The sequence below is a fragment of the Erythrolamprus reginae genome, chromosome 1 (genome assembly GCF_031021105.1).
Source record: "Erythrolamprus reginae isolate rEryReg1 chromosome 1, rEryReg1.hap1, whole genome shotgun sequence".
In the NCBI taxonomy this organism is placed as follows: Eukaryota; Metazoa; Chordata; class Lepidosauria; order Squamata; family Dipsadidae; genus Erythrolamprus; species Erythrolamprus reginae.
This window is the reverse complement of record NC_091950.1, coordinates 326,134,035-326,153,576: the sequence shown is the minus strand read 5'-3', so window position 1 is coordinate 326,153,576 and position 19,542 is coordinate 326,134,035. Positions and strand designations below refer to the sequence as shown.

The 19,542-nt window shown below is 45.0% G+C and overlaps 1 protein-coding gene across 2 annotated transcripts in view; it reads right to left on the bottom strand.

Moving 5' to 3' along the window:
• The window catches only part of TMEM181 (transmembrane protein 181), a 42,394-nt gene that overhangs the window by 21,556 nt on the left and 1,296 nt on the right, over window positions 1-19,542 (bottom strand). For both annotated transcript variants that reach the window (XM_070733782.1, XM_070733783.1), the window contains exons 2-6: window positions 18,403-18,506; window positions 10,896-10,951; window positions 5,990-6,080; window positions 1,958-2,088; window positions 1,068-1,187 (exon numbers count right to left, since the gene is read on the bottom strand). In XM_070733782.1, the coding sequence (XP_070589883.1) occupies window positions 1,068-1,187; window positions 1,958-2,088; window positions 5,990-6,080; window positions 10,896-10,951; window positions 18,403-18,506 (502 nt within the window). The remainder of the gene's footprint in view (window positions 1-1,067; window positions 1,188-1,957; window positions 2,089-5,989; window positions 6,081-10,895; window positions 10,952-18,402; window positions 18,507-19,542) is intronic.

The following is a 19,542-nucleotide window of genomic DNA, read 5'->3' as shown; positions in this document are numbered from 1 at the left end:
GCACATTTTTTACATTTTAAAATCCTGGGGCACACCACCAACCAAAATGACACCCTAAGACACTTTCCTCTCTTTTTCCATCCCTGTCTCCTCCCCACCCTTGTGTGTGTGTGTGTGTATACACACTCTTGAACCATTTCCAAAAACAGGTGAGGCATGGGTTTTTTTTCTCTCTTATTCTTTGGGTGCTTTTTATCATATGCTTTAAATCAAGAGTCACTTCTCTCTCTCTTTTGTTTCTCTCTCTTTCCTCTCATTCTGTCTCAATCATTTTCTCATTTCTCTTTTTTTCCTCCCCTTTTTGCTCATTTCTCTCTCTCTCTCTTGCTTTCTTTCTCTCTGACACTTGCTTTCTCTCTTTCTCTCTTGCTTTCTCTCTCACTCTCTCTCTCTCTCAGCAAAGTTTTTTCCTGCCCTTTTTGCTCATTTATCTCTCTCTCTCTTGCTTTCTTTCTCTCTGACACTTGCTTTCTCTCTTTCTCTCTTGCTTTCTCTGTCACTCTCTCTCTCTCAGCAAAGTTTTTTCCTGCCCTTTTTGCTCATTTATCTCTCTCTCTCTCTTGCTTTCTTTCTCTCTCTTTCTCTCTCTCTCTTGCTTTCTTTCTCTCTGACACTTGCTTTCTCTCTCTTTCTCTCTTGCTTTCTTTCTTTCTCTCTCTCTTTCTCTCTCTCTCTCTCACTCTCTCTCTCAGCAAAAAGTTGCGAGACTGGAACCTGAGCTTCCTTTTTCGCGGCACACCTGACCATGTCTCGCGGCACACTAGTTTGCTAGCTGGGGAATTCTGGGAGTTGAAGTCCAAATATCTTCAACGTGCCAAGGTTGGGAAACACTGCTCTAGGGGGGTGGAGAAGACTGTTTTCACACTCCCGAGGTGCCTAGAAAGGCTCTGAAGCCTGGGGAGAGCGAAAAACAACCAGGAGTGGAGGTGGTCACATGTGCATGCATGGAGGGGCACATGGAATTATGGGTGTGGGCAGGCATGCGTGTGACTCCCCTGCGCTCCCCCCCCTTCTGGCACACCAACCAAAAAAAGTTCGCTATCACTGCTACATATATTTATACTTACTGTGAAGTTATAACTCTTTACGCGGTAGAAGTCAGAAAACTTATCAACAAAGGTAACAACGATATTGTAACGCGTGAAATTCAAATAACCAAGATGAACCACAATAATTTCATCACAATCCTGTGAATTGGGACATGAAAATTGGTTAGTAGATCAATAATAGCCTTAACTTCATTTTGATTTGGGAATGTGTAAATAGTTCTAAAATGCATAGGGTTTAAGTGCAGCTTTTTATTTTTTTAAATGATACTGACAAAGAACTCATCCATATAAAATAGCATTGTCTTTCTTTATTAATAATATTTTTTAGAATTTCTACCATATTGTCATCACTCCTAGAAAGGCAAATTGTTGAACCTTACCCATATAAATCAATTATTAATTTGTGGGTTTCTCTAAAAGATATTTATTTTTTATTCATTTATTTATTTATTAGATTTGTATGCCGCCCCTCTCCGAAGCCTCGGAGCAGCTCACAGCAAGAAACAGTACAAATCCAATACTTACAACAAATTAAAACCCTTAATATAAAAACAAATATATATCTCATACAGACCATACATAAAGTGGAAATGGCCCAGAAGAATCAATTTCCCCATGCCTGATGACAGAGGTGGGTTTTGAGAAGTTTGCGAAAGGCAAGGGGAAGTCTTAATCTCCATGGGGGAGTTGATTCCAGAGGGTCAGGGCCACCACAGAGAAGGCTCTTCCCCTGGGTCCTGCCAGACGACATTGTTTCATCGACGGAACCTGGAGAAGGCCAACTCTCTGGGACCTAACCGGTCGCTGGGATTCGTGCGGCAGAAGGCGGTCCCGAGATATTCTGGTCCGATATGTGGTTTCATATCTATCTTTTTAGCATTTTTAAGAAAAAAAATTAATGTACTTACCTTAGCACAGTTAAATATCCTTGACCGGTTGTGAGTTTCTCTGTTATAGTATCGTACACTTCCATTCTTTAGCACGCCAAGTATTGTAACTGACATAATAAATTTAATTCTCAAGCTATCCAATTTGTCATCTGAAACATTAAATCAAATGCTTGTGATTGAATCTTATTTTGAACCATGGACTTCCCCCCCTCCCTATTCAGTTGCATGGGGAGATGCTCTAAAACAGGGGTGTCAAACTTGATTGCGTTGCAGGCTGGATTGTGACATGTTGTAATGCCGCGGACTGGTGTAGGCGTGGCTTGAGCAGGCCTGATGCAGGTTGTAGGCCACCAGTTTGACAGGCCTACTCTAAAAGAACCCATGAGAGGCCATGACAAAAAATATTTTTTTTGTTTTGTTCTAATCAAATATAGATAATATGATTATTTCCAAATATATAAATACTTTCTCTTTTCTACATTAAAAGATTCATTAACAACTCCAAGAATTGTTCCGAAAAGCATCTCCTAAGGCAGCAGTCCCCAATCTTTTGGGCACCAGAGACCAGTTCCGTGAAGAAAGATTTTTCCATGGACCGGACGGGGTGGTTGAGTCATGGTTGCAGTAATGTGCTGCCTGTATCCTACAGATGGTGTTTCATTTGTTTGTGTGGACCAGTTTTTGGTATGCCATGGACCAATGCCAGTCCACAGACCAAGGATTGGGATCCCCTGCCCTAGGGTTTTGAAGCCGCATAGCACCCAGGGTTTCAGATTGTGTTCCCCTCATATAACAGTTTTAGCGTAACACGGGGAGGGGGGGGGATAAATCAGGAAGGATGGAAATACATCAAGAAACATCAAGTACAAAATCAGTCAAGTCAGCAAGAAGCTATTGAAACTGGTTCACTATCAATCACTGGGCATTATCAATCTTCTTCTATGACTTATAATAGCTTTCTTCAAATAAATGTCCTCCAGATTTGTAGGGATGCAGTGGTGGGTTGCTATTGGTTTGTCCCAGATTGAGCAAATTGGTAGCGGTGGTGGCGGGAGGCTCCAACCACGCACTCGGACATCTTCAAAAATGCTTTCTGCATGCACAGAAGGTTCTGAGCATGGGCAGAAGCGTTGCGGGGGGCCCCCCCCCACATGCTCCCATTCCCAAACCATTATCAAAAGTAAGTGAAACCCACCACTGGTTGGATGACATCTGTAATATTCAACCAGCAGCAGGACAGCAAATGGCTGAGTTAGGCTGATATTGGCTCGATATTTCTGGAGGTGAGATTCAGCAAGGTCACGTATTTTGGACCAATAAAAGTTCTCATTAATTCTAGTTCTTTTATTTTTCATACATCTTCGAATTTGACGTATGTGAAATATGTCACCTAACCTGTTATCTGGAGAAATTTAACTTGCTTATTTATTTAAAGAAAGAAAAATCTTACTACTGTCTTATAATTTTTTGAACCCCAAAATAAGCACTTGGCTTTATTTGGGGGGAGGTTTCATGTCATTCTTTTGGGGCACATGGAGCAAGACTGGGCTCCTCTTTCTCCCTAACTTTAATAAGAGGAAATGGTATTTTGGGAGGAAGGCTTATTTTCAGAGAAACATGGTAGCTAAAGCAGATTAGAAACCTAATCTGTTGTGACATAACAAAAGTGATGCATGAGAAAAGAACCTATGGTGACAAGGCTGCAATATACTGTATCAATATCTTGTCATCTTTTCATCTCCTGAGGTTATTACTCATTTTGTAATCTCTATATCTATTCTCTAATCTCTTTATGGAGAAGGAGTTTGAAAATATTTTTAAATGTTGTTTCTTTCCATGAGTCAGTCTGAGAACAGGTGTCTTCTTCTAGTAACATACCCTGTTTTCTTTACAGAAGCTTAATACATGGGCTGCTTAACACTAAGTTAATCTCCAGGTAACTACCATTACTCATTTATTTGCCCTCATTTCGTCCTTTGAAAAAGTATACAATGACATGAGCATTTATTAGACTTTTTTTTAACAAAAAAAAAAAGGTTGATTGTATGCTGTCCAGAGTCATATTTCTGGAAAGGGTGACTATATAAATTTGATAATAACTAAAAATACATAATGATATGCACTTTAGCATGTGCATGGTACGCATAGCAAATGCTGGCAGTTAAATGCAACTGATGTAGCTAAAGGAAATGGCATTTTGCAATATGGCCTGTCTTCAGCAGAAATTTTCTCCAGGGAAAAATGTATTTTCCTAGTTAACTCAAACATAATTCATAATAACATAAGTAACATAATTCATCTTTTCCTGGCAAACTGATTTCAATAACAAGATTTTTCCGACATATGTTCCCCAGCTATAATAAATCTTGGTGCATAAATTGTCCAGTTATATCATGATATTAGTAGCAGGTAATATGTTGCAATCCATTCCTTGCTTACTAACTCCCCATTTCTATTGGCTTCTTGATATATACAGTGGGAGAGGCACATTTATCAAACACCTAAGACACTGTGATACAAAACCAGCGTATCAGATATGACTTTGTTTTCTACATGCTAAACCAAAATTTATTTCTTTTATTTATTTAGTCAAGCATGGATTAGATAACAGATATAGGTATAAACATGGTTATTAATACATGAAATTGATACAAATAAAAGGGGACATTAGAACAGCGACAGTAGGCACGTTGGTACACTTATGCATACCCCTTAGGAATGGGGTGAGGTCAACAGTAGATAGTCTAAGATTAAAGTTTTGATGGTTTAGGGAAGAAACCACAGAGTCACGTAGTGTATTGCAGGTACTGACCATTCTGTTGCTGAAGTTGTATTTCCTGCAATCGAGTTTGGTGCGGTTTACCTTAAGTTTGTATCTATTGCGTACCTGTATATTGTTGCGGTTGAAGCTGAAATAGTCATTGACAGGTAGGACATTGCAGTAGATAGTTTTATGTACTACGCTTAGGTCAGACCAAAGGCAGCATATTTCTAAGTAGCCTAAGCCCAAAATTTCAAGTCTACTGGCATAAAGTATTCTATTCTGAGCAGAAGAGTGGAGAACTCTTCTTGTAAAATATCTCTGGACTCTCTCAATTGAACTAATGTCCAATTTGCAATTCAGGTTCCAGACAGATGAGCTGTGTTCGAGAATTGGTCTAACAAATGTTTTGTATGCTCTAGTTAGCAGTACAATATGGGTACAAAAGGGACACAAACATTGTATATTAGGCATGCGCGATGCATGGCTCATTGGCCACCAGCAGCCCTGAACAGTGAGTAATGCAGCCTTCCAAAATCATAAACTTTTAAATTATGTGACTGATATACAGTATCTTAATTATATAAATACTGCTCAAAAAATAAAGGGAACATTCCAAGAACACATCTTAGATCTGAATGAATAGAAATATTCTCACTGAATACTTTGTTCTGTACAAAGTTGAATGTGCACAACAGCATGTGAAACTGATTGTCAATCAGTGTTGCTTCCTAAGTGGACAGTTTGATTTCACAGAAGTTTGATTTACTTGGAGTTATATTGTGTTGTTTAAGTGTTCCCTTTATTTGTTTGAGCAGTGTATTTTTGTGTGGCCCAAGACAATTCCTCTTAATTCAATGCAACCTGGGCAAGCCAAAAGGTTGGACATCCATGCTATATAACAATGATGGCAAAACTTTTCGGCACTGAATGCTCAAACTTTAACATACATGTATACATGTGCGCCGGAGCACTGGAAACCCAAAGACCAGCTGGCTGGCATGCACATGCCTGTTTGGGGAGCATTTTTTGCAGTTTCCAGGCTGTTTCTGGACCATTTTCAGGCCATTTTCCAGTGCTCTGCCATCCATGAAGACCAGCTGCCCTGCATGCATGTGCATTCCAGAAAGCAAAAAATCAGCTGGAAATGACACGATTGCTCACAGAGAGGGCTCTGACATGCGTGCCATAGGTTTGTCATCACGGCTATATAACATTAACAGGTACAGTATATATGTAATTAAAACAGCAAAACAGCAATCTACAACTAAACTAAGAAATATCCTTACCAGAAGGTTGATCCAAGTGCACAGTACAGGTGAGCCATAGTTGCTGATTATAGGTAGATACAGGTGGCGAACTTAAAGGAAATGACTTTGTCTACAATGAAATTATTATTATTATTATTATTATTATTATTATTATTATTATTATTATATTATTTAGATTTGTATGCCGCCCCTCTCCGAAGACTCGGAGCGGCTCACAACAAGCAATATACAAAGCACAAATCCAATATTAAAAACAGTGTTTAAAACCCTTATAATAAAAAACAATCCTACAACCCAAACAGACCATGCATAAATCATCATAGCTGAGTGGTATATCAATGGAAATGGAAGCCAAAGATGCAATCATGTGAAATCTTCCCACTAAATATCATTTTAGTAGAAGCATAAGCTGGTCCACTTTTTAGCAGTACAATGATACCTCATCTTACAAACGCCTCGTCATACAAATTTTTCGAGATACAAACCCGGGGTTTAAGATTTTTTTGCCTCTTCTTACAAACTATTTTCACCTTACAAACCCACCGCCGCTGCTGGGATACCCCATCTCCGGACTTCCGTTGCCAGCGAAGCACCCGTTTTTGCGCTGCTGGGATTCTCCTGAGGCTCCCCTCCATGGGAAACCCCATCTCCGGACCTCTGTGTTTTTGTGATGCTGCAGGGGAATCCCAGCAGTGCAAAAACGGGTGCTTCACTGGCAACGGAAGTCCGGAGGTGGGGTTTCCCAGCGAGGGGAGCCTCAGTGAAATCGCAGCATCACAAAAACACAGAGGTCCAGAGGTGGGGTTTCAAGGACTTCGGTGTTTTTGCGATGCTGCGATTTCACTGATGCTCCCTTCGCTGGGAAACCCCACCTCCCGACTTTCTTTGCCAGCAAAGCGCTCATTTTTGCGATGCTGGGATTCACCTGCTGGGATTCCCCTGCAGCATGGCAAAAACACAGAAGTCCGGAGGTGGGTTTTCTATGGACGGGAGCCTCAGGGGAATCCCAGCAGCGCAAAAACAGGCGCTTCGGCTGGCAAAAGGGGTGAATTTTGGGCTTGCATGCATTAATCGCTTTTCTATTGATTCCTATGGGAAACATTGTTTTGCCTTACAAACTTTTCACCTTAAGAACCTCGTCCCGGAACCAATTAAGTTTGTAAGACAAGGTATCACTATATCTCTTAACTGTTAATAGCACAAATGTTACCCGATTCAAGTTCGTTGAAAATGTTTTCAGAAATGCAGGGGCACGTATTAAAAATGAACCTCCAACAATTAAAAGCATTACCCAAATGTAATTCATTAAAAGAAAAAAAATGTCATTCACACAATTCATGGAGTACAGTGGCTGGGTGGTTAGGATGCTAGGCTGGAGGTTAGCCAGCCCGTGTTCAAGATCAGAGTGGTGTTGTGGGGCGGGGTTGAGCTCCCTTCACTCCAGTTCCTGCCAGGAAATGAAAGGAACCTCCCATGGATAGACCCCAGGCAATGGTGATGTCTGGAAAGCCTTAAAGACCTGGCTCTGCCAGCAGGCCTGGGCCGTTGAGTGATTGATACACTTTCTAAATCAGGCCAAAAGTATGAATGTTTGTATTAAAGGGTTTTTTAATTGGTTATTAGATGATATTTGTTATAAGCCACCCAGAGTCCTTCGGGAGTTGGATGGCATATAAATTAGATAGATAGATAGATAGATAGATAGATAGATAGATAGATAGATAGATAGGGAGGGAGAGAGGGAGAGAGGGAGAGAGGGAGAGAGGGAGAGAGACAGAGACAGAGAGAGAGGGTGATCACTCGAGTTGAGTGAGCCATGCAGTCATTAAGTAATCTGGCTTCCCCCATTGACTTTGCTTGTCAGAAACCAGCTGGGAAGGTCTCCAATAAAAATTGCATGTCCCTGGGACATCGCAACTGGCATAGAAACATAGAAGACTGACGGCAGAAAAAGACCTCATGCTCCATCTAGTCTGCCCTTATACTATTTCCTGTATTTTATCTTACAATGTATATATGTTTATCCCAGGCATGTTTAAATTCAGTTACTGTGGATTTACCAACCACGTCTGCTGGAAGTTTGTTCCAAGGATCTACAACTCTTTCAGTAAAATAATATTTTCTTTTTATCTTTCCCCCAACTAACTTCAGATTGTGTCCCCTTGTCCTTGTGTTCACTTTCCTATTAAAAACACTTCCCTCCTGAACCTTATTTAACCCTTTAACATATTTAAATGTTTCAATCATGTCCCCCCTTTTCCTTCTGTCCTCCAGACTATACAGATTGAGTTCATTAAGTCTTTCCTGATACGTTTTATGCTTAAGACCAGCGGTCCCCAAACTACGGCCCGCGGGCCGGATGCGGCCCAACGAGGTCTTTTAACCGGCCCGTGGCAAGCTCACGAGATTTTACTGGTCGATAAAATAAGCTCCCGAATCTCCTGTCAACTCACCGTGGTCGGCTGCTCAGCGAGGAGAAGGTGGAGAGGCAAGGGGGCGGGGAGGAAAGCGGGCCTGCAATTGGCCCCTTCCTTTGTCGCCTTTAGGGAGAGAAACTGTTGCTGCCCTATGGCAGAGCAGCAACAGTTCCTCTCCCTAAAGGCGAGAAAGAAATTGGCCAATTGCAGGCCCGCTTTCCTCCCCGCCCCCTTGCCTCTCCACCTCCTCCTCCCCTCCTCCTCCGCGGTGAGTGAAAAACTGTCCACTGAAAGTCACAGCTAAGTGCACCATGGCTAAGTTTGTGTGTGTGGGGGAGGCGGCTGCTTCAAAACCCCTGACCTCCATCGCCTCCCCCCCACGGCACAAGGCGAGCACACCTCGCCGCTGACACAGGCGGCGGGGACTGCCCTGTCCCCCTGTCCCCCCTGCGCAAAACTACGCAGCCCCAGATCGCTCGCTTCTCCAGCCAGCAAAGCCGACTGCCCGGCTTTGCTGGCTGATGCAGGAAAGGAAAGCCTCACATTTAAAAAGCACACCACTTTCTGGGACTGCGGCGCCGTGGTGGTGGTGGCCTTCAAGCGCGGCCCTTCGCGGCGCCCCACCACCCATTCCTGCAGGAAGAGATCGGGCACTTTACCGGGAGGTGGAGGCGGCGTGGGGCCGGACGCTGGGTGCCGGGGAGGGCGAAGGAGTGGACGCGCCTCTCAGCTGCAGAGCGGAACGGGGATGGAGATCCGCGGCGGAGTCCGGCGTTGGGGGCCTGGGGCCATGCGGGACCGCTCATCCAGGCTTGCCGGTCCACGCACGCCTGGATGAGCGGTCCCGCATGTCCCCAGCGCCGGACTCCGCCGCGGATCTCCATCCCCGTTCCGCTCTGCAGCTGAGAGGCGCGTCCACTCCTTCGCCCTCCCCGGCACCCAGCGTCCGGCCCCACGCCGCCTCCACCTCCCGGTAAAGTGCCCGATCTCTTCCTGCAGGAACGGGTGGTGGGGCGCCGCGAAGGGCCGCGATTGAAGGCCACCACGGCGCCGCAGTCCCAGAAAGTGGCGTGCTTTTTAAATGTGAGGCTTTCCTTTCCTGCATCAGCCAGCAAAGCCGGCAGTCGGCTTTGCTGGCTGGAGAAGCGAGCGATCTGGGGCTGCGTAGTTTTGCGCAACGGGGACAGGGGGACAGGGCAGTCCCCGCCGCCTGTGTCAGCGGCGAGGTGTGCTCGCCTTGTGCCGTGGGGGGGAGGCGATGGAGGTCAGGGGTTTTCAAGCAGCCGCCTCCCCCCCCACACAGAGATAAGAGAGAGAAAGAAAGAGAGGGACAGAGAGAAAGAAAGAGGGACAGAGAGTAAGAAAGAGAGGGACAGAGAGTAAGAAAGAGAGGGTCAGAGAGAAAGAAAGAGGGACAGAGAGAAAGAAAGAGAGGGACAGAGAGAAAGAAAGAGACAGAGAGAAAGAAAGAGGGACAGAGAGTAAGAAAGAGAGGGACAGAGAGAAAGAAAGAGGGACAGAGAAAAAGAAAGAGAGGGACAGAGAGAAAGAAAGAGGGACAGAGAAAGGGAGAGAGAGAAAGAGAAAGAAAGGTAGAGAGAAAGAGTGAGAGAAAGAGAAGAGAGAGAGAAAGAAAGAGGGGGGAGAGAAAGAGGGAAAGATAGAGAGGGAGAGAGAAAGGAAGAGGAGAGATAGAAAGGGAGAGAGAGAGAAAGGGAGAGAGAGAGAGGGAGAGAGAAAGAGGGAGAGATATAAAGAGTGAGTGAGAGAAAGAGAGAAGAGAGAGAAAGAAAGAGAGAGAGAGAGGACAGAGAGAAAGAGAGAGATCTAGAAAGACAGAAGGACAGAGAGAAAGGGAGAGAGAGAGAAAGAGGAAGAATAAATATTAAATATTGTATTTGTTCCCATTTTGTTTTTTACTTTAAATAATGTATGTGCAGTGTGCATAGGGATTTGTTCACACGTTTTTTTAATAGTCCGGCCCTCCAACAGTCTGAGGGACAGTGAACTGGCCCCCTGTGTAAAAAGTTTGGGGACCCCTGCTTAAGACCTTCCACCATTCTTGTAGCCCATCTTTGGACCCGTTCAATTTTGTCAATATCTTTTTGTAGGTGAGGTCTCCAGAACTGAATACAGTATTCCAAATGTGGTCTCACCAGCGCTCTATATAAAGGGATCACAATCTCCCTCTTCCTGCTTGTTATACCTCTAGCTATGCAGCCAAGCATCCTACTTGCTTTCCCTACCGCCCGACCACACTGCTCACCCATTTTGAGACTGTCAGAAATCACTACCCCTAAATCCTTCTCTTCTGAAGTTTTTGCTAACACAGAACTGCCAACGCAATACTCAGATTGAGGATTCCTTTTCCCCAAGTGCATTATTTTACATTTGGAAAATAATTGTTGGAATGATAGATTTTTATCTACCATTATTTGTATGCTGGTTAAAATTCCCTATAAACTCAGAATACATCAAATCCAAAACCAAAGACCAACGAACCTTACCTTTGAAGTATTATTTATTGGAGGTATTTCTGGCATGCTTTCAATGACTTCGGGACCTGCATGAGACATAAAAGCACAGAACGTAATCTATGAATGTAATCTATGAATGACTGTGGAACTCTGGGAGTTGAAGTCCACAGTACCTAAAGCTGATAACGATCAGAAACATTGCATTAAAGCTATCAAATGTTTCAGTGGCGGGTTTCAAATTTTACTACCGATCCAGTGAGCATGGCTTAGTGGACATGGTGTGATTGGTGAGCGCGGCAAAGGAAGGATACTATAAAATCTCCATTCCCACCCCATTCCAGGGGAAGTTACTGCAAAATCCCCATTTCCTTCCTATCGGCTAGGATTTAGGAGGCAGAGAATAGAAGGAGGAGCGTCCAATCAGAGGTGATATTTGCCAGTTCTCTGGACTATTCAAAATCTCCACTACAGGACTGTTTTAAAAAACAAAAACAAAATTCAAATGTTTTTTTTTTAACAGGGTGTCCAGGGGGAGTAAAGCATTTTGAAATTCTCTGATATTTCCCTGACATTTCCCTGTACCTGGGGATCTACTTAAGGCACGGTCATACAAAACGGCTAAGCCATGGAGAATTATCGGTAGCTGAGGGAGCAGGTTGTTGCCTCAGTTATGCTCATTTTTGCTTGACTCTGCTAGGCAGTGCAATCTGTTGGTTTTTTTTTTAAAAAAAAAACGATTTTCCCCTGACTTTTAAACATTTTAATACAGTTTGTTTTTTTCTCTGATTTATTCCATTTTTTTCACGAATTCCCTGATAATTTCCTAATATTTCCTGAACCATCGAATTCCATGATTTCCCTGTTTTCCAGGTTTGCTGGACACCCTGTTTGAAATGCACAATTCAGATAAGACTATGGAGGACATTGTGTAAAATTGCAGGACAATTGAATTTACTTCCCGTGAAAGCAAGACAAGTTTTTTCCCAGATCCTGAAAAACCTGTCTGCCTCACCAAAGGAGAGAGAATTTTGCATCACCCTTTAAAAGCAAACAGTGTCTATCAGTCACTCAGGCTCAAATCAGCAAATCCTTCTGTCCTGGCTGATTGTGCAAGAGGAAAGCATTTGTATCAGTATCTACTTCCCCAGGATAACAAAGGTCGGGTTCACCCTTCCAACGTGACACCAAAGATCAGATACGTGGCCCTAGAGGTCAACTGTCCGGGAAGGCGTTTTGTCAGCAAACTGCAGAGGAACCCTGCATATTTTACGTGTATTTAGAAACTGGGTGTGAGCAACCTATATTTAAATACAGGGACAGTGGTACCTCTACTTACGAACTTAATTCATTCCATGACCAGATACTTAAGTAGAAAAGTTTGTAAGAAGAAGCAATTTTTGCCATAGGAATCAATGTAAAAGCAAATAATGCATGCGATTGGGGAAACCACAGGGAGGGTGGAGGCCCTGTTTCCTCCCAGGAGATTCCTAGAGAGGCCCCATGGAGGCTTCTCCCTGCCTTTTCCGGCCCTGTTTCCTCCCAGGAGATTCCTAGAGAGACCCCACAGAGGCTTCTCCCACAGAGGCTTCTCCCTGCCTTTTCCGGCCCTGTTTCCTCCCAGGAGATTCCTAGAGAGACCCCACGGAGGCTTCTCCCTGCCTTTTCTGGCCCTGTTTCCTCCCAGGAGATTCCTAGAGAGACCCCACAGAGGGTTCTCCCTGCCTTTTCCGTCCCTGTTTCCTCCCAGGAGATTCCTATAGAGACCCCAGAGGCTTCTCCCTGCCTTTTCTGGCCCTGTTTCCTCCCAGGAGATTCCTAGAGAGACCCCACGGAGGTTTCTCCCTGCCTTTTCTGGCCCTGTTTCCTCCCAGGAGATTCCTAGAGAGACCCCACAGAGGCTTCTCCCTGCCTTTTCCGTCCCTGTTTCCTCCTTGGAGATTCCTAGAGAGACTCCACAGAGGCTTCTCCCTGCCTTTTCCGGCCCTGTTTCCTCCCAGGAGATTCCTAGAGAGACCCCACAGAGGCTTCTCCCTGTCTTTTCCGGGCCTGTTTCCCCCCAGGAGATTCCTAGAGAGCTCCATGGAGGCTTCTCCCTGCCTTTTCTGGTTACAGTTTTGGAGGCTCAGGTTTGTAAGTGGAAAATGGTTCTTGAGAAGAAGCCAAAAAATCTTGAACACCCGGTTCTTATCTAGAAAAGTTCTTAAGTAGAGGCGTTTGTAGTTAGGCTACAGTGGTGTTTGTACCACTGTAGTCCTCAACTTACAACCACAACTGAGGCCAACATTTCTATTGTTAAATGAGACATTTGTTAAGTGAGCTTTAGCCCAAAGAAGTGGTTTTTTTCAAGAGGCAACTGGACTTTCTGGCTTTTCTTTGAAAACGTTTCACTTCTCATCCAAGAAGCTTCTTCAGGACTTTGCTTACAGAAGACAGCTGAGAGGGTCATAAGCGGCACAACTCCAGAACAGTATCGGGTTCCAACCAATACGGATGAGGACGACGCACTGGCAGTAAAACGGGAGCTGCGCATGTGCATAAGCCAAAAAATGGCTGAAATCTCACGGGCGCGTCCCCTCGCAAGATTTTGCTCCCTGCGCGTGCGCAAAGCAAAATCTCGCTGGGATACATGCGCATGCGCAGCAGACATGCAAAGCTGCACATGCAGCGCACCGGTAGCAGCAGTAGCGGCAACCCCCATCTGCTCCAGAGGCTGCAACGGATATAAATAATGCTAGTTGCCAAGTGCCTGGTTTTGGTTACGTGACCTGGGGATACCGCAACTGTTGTACGAATGAGGACTGGTCATGACTAGTCATTTTTTTTCAGTGCTGTCATAACTTTAAACGGTCCCTAAATGATCGATCGCCTGGAGTGCAAATTCAAGATGGGGGGAGCAAATTTGAGGGTCACGAGTGACTTCGGTTCTTGAAGGGCACCAACCATCACTACTCTTAAAACATTAGTATCTTTCAATACAGGTAGTCCTTGACTTACAACTATTCATTTAACGGCTGTCCAACGTTACAATGGCACTGAAAAAAGTCACTGATGACTATTTTTCACTTACAACCATGGGTGAGCTTCCAAACTTTTAACAAGGGGTTCTCTGCCTGGTTGCTGGGTGGGCATGGCCATGGTAGGTGTGGTCTAGTCAGCTTCCTGCAATGGGAGTGGGAGGATTTTTGCCCTTCCCCGGTCTGGAAGATTTCCTCGAGCCTCCGTAAGGGCAAAAATGGCCTCCTTGGGCTCAGGAGGCTCTCTGGCCTTCCCAAACTTCCAGTAGGCCCATTTTTCAGCCTTTGCGAGCCTCCACATTCATTCATTCATTCATTCATTCATTCATTCATTCATTTATTTATTTATTGGATTTGTATGCCGCCCCTCTCCAGAGACTCGGGGCGGCTAACAGCGACAATAAAACAGTGTACAATAGTAATTTGGTATTGATGATTAAAAATCAATTAATATAAAAACCAAACATACATACATACATACATACCATGCATACAATTGTAAAGGCCTAGGGGGAAAGAGGATCTCAATTCCCCCATGCCTGGCGGCAGAGGTGGGTTTTAAGTTGTTTACGAAAGGCAAGGAGGGTGGGGGCAGTTCTAATCTCTGGGGGGAGTTGGTTCCAGAGGGCTGGGGCCGCCACAGAGAAGGCTCTTCCCCTGGGTCCCGCCAGGCGACATTGCTTAGTTGACTGGACCCGGAGAAGATCCACTCTGTGGGACCTAACTGGTCGCTGGGATTCATGCAGCAGAAGGCGGTCCCTGAGGTAATCTGGTCCGGTGCCATGAAGGGCTTTATAGGTCATAACCAACACTTTGAATTGTGACCGGAAACTGATCGGCAACCAATGCAGACTGCGGAGTGTTGGTGTAACATGGGCATATTTGGGAAAGCCCATGATTGCTCTCGCAGCTGCATTCTGCACGATCTGAAGTTTCCGAACATTTTTCAAAGGTAGCCCCATGTAGAGAGCGTTACAGTAGTCAAGCCTCGAGGTGATGAGGGCATGAGTGACTGTGAGCAGTGACTCCCGGTCCAAGTAGGGTCGTAACTGGTGCACAAGGCGAACCTGGGCAAACGTCTCCCTCGCCACAGCTGAAAGATGTTTCTCTAATGTCAGCTGTGGATCGAGGAGGATGCCCAAGTTGCGAACCTTTTCTGAGGGGGCCAGTGATTCTCCCCCCAGGGTAATGGTTGGACAGATGGAGTTGTCCTTGGGAGGTAAGATCCACAGCCACTCCGTCTTGTCTGGGTTGAGTTTGAGCTTGTTGACACTCATCCAGGCCCTAACATCCTCCAGGCACCGGCCCATCACTTCCACTGCTTCGTTGGCTGGACATGGGGTGGAGATGTATAACTGGGTATCATCGGCGTATTGATGATACCTCACCCCATGCCCTTGGATGATCTCACCTAGCGGTTTCATGTAGATATTAAATAGCAAGGGGGAGAGGACCGACCCCTGAGGCACCCCACAAGGGAGAGACCTAGAGGTCGACCTCTGATCCCCTACTAACACCGACTGCGACCGACCAGAGAGGTATGAGGAGAACCACTGAAGAACAGTGCCTCCCACTCCCAACCCCTCTAATCGGTGCAGAAGGATACCATGGTCGATGGTATCAAAAGCCGCTGAGAGGTCAAGAAGCACCAGGACAGAGGACAAGCCCCTGTCCTGGGCCCGCCAGAGATCATCCATCAACGCGACCAAAGCAGTTTCCGTGCTGTAGCCGGGCCTGAATCCAGACTGCTGAGGACCTAGATAATCGGCTTCTTCCAAGGACCACTGGAGCTGAAGTGCCACCACCTTCTCAACAACCTTCCCCATAAAGGGAAGGTTGCAGACTGGACGGTAGTTATTGAGTATGGCTGGGTCCAGGGAAGGCTTCTTGAGGAGGGGGCGCACAAGTGCCTCCTTATAAGGAGCCGGAAAGGACCCACTCCCCAAAGAGGCGTTGACAATCTCCCGGACCCAGCTCCGCGTCACCTCTCGACTGGCCGAAACCAACCAAGAGGGACACAGATCCAGTAGACAGGTGGCGGAACACACAGCTCCAATGGCCTTGTCCACTTCCTTAGGTGTCACCAAGTCAAACCTCTCCCAGACAGATGGACAAAGACGCTTAGCCCCAGTCACCTCGACTGACTCGTTGCCAGTTGACTCTGTTTTACAATTGGAGTCGAGGTCCGCTCGAATCCGAGCAATTTTATCAGCGAAAAATGTGTTAAAATCCTCGGCACTACTCTGCAAGGGCTCCCCAACTCCCCCCTGGTTAAGAAGGGAGCGGGTTACCCTGAACAGAGCAGCCGGGTGGGATTCCGCTGATGCAATCAAGGTGGCATGATACACGCATCTTGCTGCCTTGAGTGCCACTTTGTAAGTCATAATATGAGCTCTTACAAGTGTTCGATCAGATTCGGACTTACTCTTCCTCCATCGCTTCTCTAGACGTCTCTTCTGGCATTTCAACTCCCGGAGCTCCTCGTTGAACCATGGAGCTCTACGGGGTCTAGTGCCGCGGAGAGGTCGCAGCGGTGCAATTCGGTCAAGGGCCTCCGCTGCAGCCTTGTTCCAGGCCTCAGCCAGAGACTCTGCCGAACTGTGGATGAGTGCATCTGGAAGAGCCCCAAGCGCCTTCTGAAAGCCTTCTGGATCCATCAGGCGCCTGGGGCGGAACAACTTAATCGGTTCCGCCTCCCTGCGAGGGAGGATTGGAGCCAGGAAGTCAAGCCGCAGTAGAAAATGGTCTGACCATGACAAAGGCAATACTTCTAAGCCCCTTAATCTCAGACCATTACTCAGTTGCTCAGAGAGGAATACCATGTCGGGTGCGTGCCCCCCCTTATGAGTCGGACCCTGCACTACTTGAGTCAGGTCCATGGCTGCCATGGTGGCCATGAACTCCTGTGCCAGCCCAGAGGATCCGCCGAGCGACGGCAGGTTAAGGTCCCCCAAGACCATAAGCCTAGGGAACTTCATCGCCAGCCCGGCCACCTCCTCCAGCAGCACAGGCAGGGCTGTTGACACGCAGCTGGGAGGCAGGTACGTGAGTAACAAGCCCACCTGAACCCCTAGGTCCAACTTCACCAGGAGGGACTCGCAACCTGCAATCTCTGGAGCAATGAGTCTACGCAGGCACAGGCTTTCCCTGGCTATAATAGCCACTCCTCCCCCCCTTCCCTGGGGTCGAGGCTGATGCCATATCCGAAACCCGGCTGGGCAGATTTCAGAGAGAGGAACTCCTCCCTCCGGGCCCAGCCAGGTTTCAGTCACACAAGCCAGGTCGGCCTCCTCATCCAGGATCAAATCCCGGATTAGGAGAGCTTTATTTACTACCGACCTGGCATTGAGTAGCAACAGCTTGAGCCCAGGGCCAGACTTACACTCATCACCAGTGCCTTGAGTTAAGCTCATGGAGCCGGAACAAGGGATCGTTATTAAGCAGCGATCCCTCCTTCCCCTGGAACGGCTAGCTCCATGGCTTCTGCCATATCTGCCTCTCCCCAGCAAGACCGGGATATTCTGACCCTCCGCCACCCCAGAGATAAGTGTTCCCCCACCTCCTGCCCTTCCAGTGTCAGGTGTGCCTGAAATTTCATTCCTATCATATTCATTCATTTCATACATATTATAATCCCACCCACCCACCCTGTTCCATCTATCACCCCCTTCCCATTCATTTCCATTCACAATATTCCATTCATTCCAATAATTACTAACATAATCCCATTCATTCATACCATAAATACATTAATCCCTAAAAAATAGTTAAAAAATTAAAAATACATAATACATATACCAGAAATATAAAAATAGCCTAAATGTACTAATTAATTATCAATTACTCTAAAACTAGTACTGGATGTCAAATTATTAAATATTTTTAAAGACCAAAATACATGCACTCTGCACTTATCTGCATCCAAAACAGGCTGTGTGGGGACTCCTGGGAAGATTTAGGTGGGCAGGGCTAGCCAGTAGTGGGATTTGGAGGTTCTCTGAATTGCACAGAATCTTAGCTAGAAATTCTCCTGAACCCCTGAGAACCACCAGCAGCCCAACCCTGCTTACAACCATTGCAATAACCCCATGGTCACATGATCAGAATTTGGACACTTGACAATTGTCTCATATTTATTATTGCTGCAGTGTCCCATGGTCATGTGACACAGTTTTGTGACCCACTGTCAAGCAAAAATAATGGGAAAGCCAAATTCGCTTAACAACCGTGTCATTAACCTAAGAACTGCAGTGATTCACTTAACGGTGGCAAGAAAAGTTGTAAAATGGGGAAAACGTACTTCACGTGTCTTGCTTAGCAGTGGAAATTTTGGGCTCACTCGTGGTCGTAAGTCAATAACTATCTGTAACGCCTAAAATTTATTTCTCCTTTTTCTATCATGATACAAACAAGAAATAACTTCTTTGGTTTCACTGTTACAGTAACATAATGGCAAATGCAGCCAAAGAACAGAATAAGAAGCAACAAAAAAATTATGTGGAAGAAAAAGTGGAAAATCTTACCTGCAATGCCTATTAAGACTGTCAAGCCAAAACAAATGAAGAATACTACAAAGACCAAAACAAAATGGCGCTTGGACAGCGTATACAATCTCATTGGCGCCAGTCTGCAAACAAGAAGAGAAAAATTAAGTTACTGTATAGATATGCTTCCAGGCAGCAACTTTATGTTATCGGAAGTGGGAGCGCTTTTTTCTTCCAAATAACCAATTCCAAAAGTAAACAACAGAATTTCTGTCTAATGTACATGGCCATTAATTCATTATTTTTGAAGGGACGGTTGGACATCATTTTAGAAGGGTTTGTATTAAACAGTATCATATTCTTATCATAAGTCAACTTTTGGAATCGTACACGTACTTTATTCCTGATTTACATAAAGCAAGATTTGTCTTAATAGTAAGTGCTACATTTGATCCAACATGTGACCTTATTGTCCCTGTGCATAATCAGAAAATGATACTCAGGTGTTCTTGAAGGAATCAGAAAGAAACTCAAAATAGTAGAAATACACAAACACTTCTATTCCTGTGTTTCCTTTATAATGTGTTGATGTTTATGTAAAGAGAAATTTTGAAGAAATTTTGAATGTTCCGAGATCTTTTCTCTTATTATGCCTTTAGATGCTTCAGTAAAAAGCAAAAAGCCTTTCATTATAATGGCTAGCTCTTGAATGATAATGTAATGTAGCCAACATTTAGAACATAATTATATCTAACCTTGCCTATCCCCAGAATTAACATGGCTTTGGGACCAAGAAGTTAACAATGTTTCATTCTGCATACAAATACAGTACAAAAAAAGGAAATCAACATTCAGTATGTCTCAATCCACAAACACCCTTTAAAAGCATCCTCAATTTTAATAAAGACATAAACATAGCGGCTCAAAGATTACGTCTCTTCCTCCCACGTCAGCAACAGACAGAGAGGAAGAGATTTTTCCCGGGGCCTTGTTTCTAAACTTAAAATTGACACACCTCATAACTCCCAGCGAAATTACTTCTCTTGACTTGGCAGCTCTTATCCCAATTATAAATCAACAAATTACAGACAGTTTTAGGTAAGGCAAGCGCTGTTGCTTTCTGATTATCTTATAATGTAGGTTATGTCTTATCAGTGACAGATTAAGCTATTGGCTCAA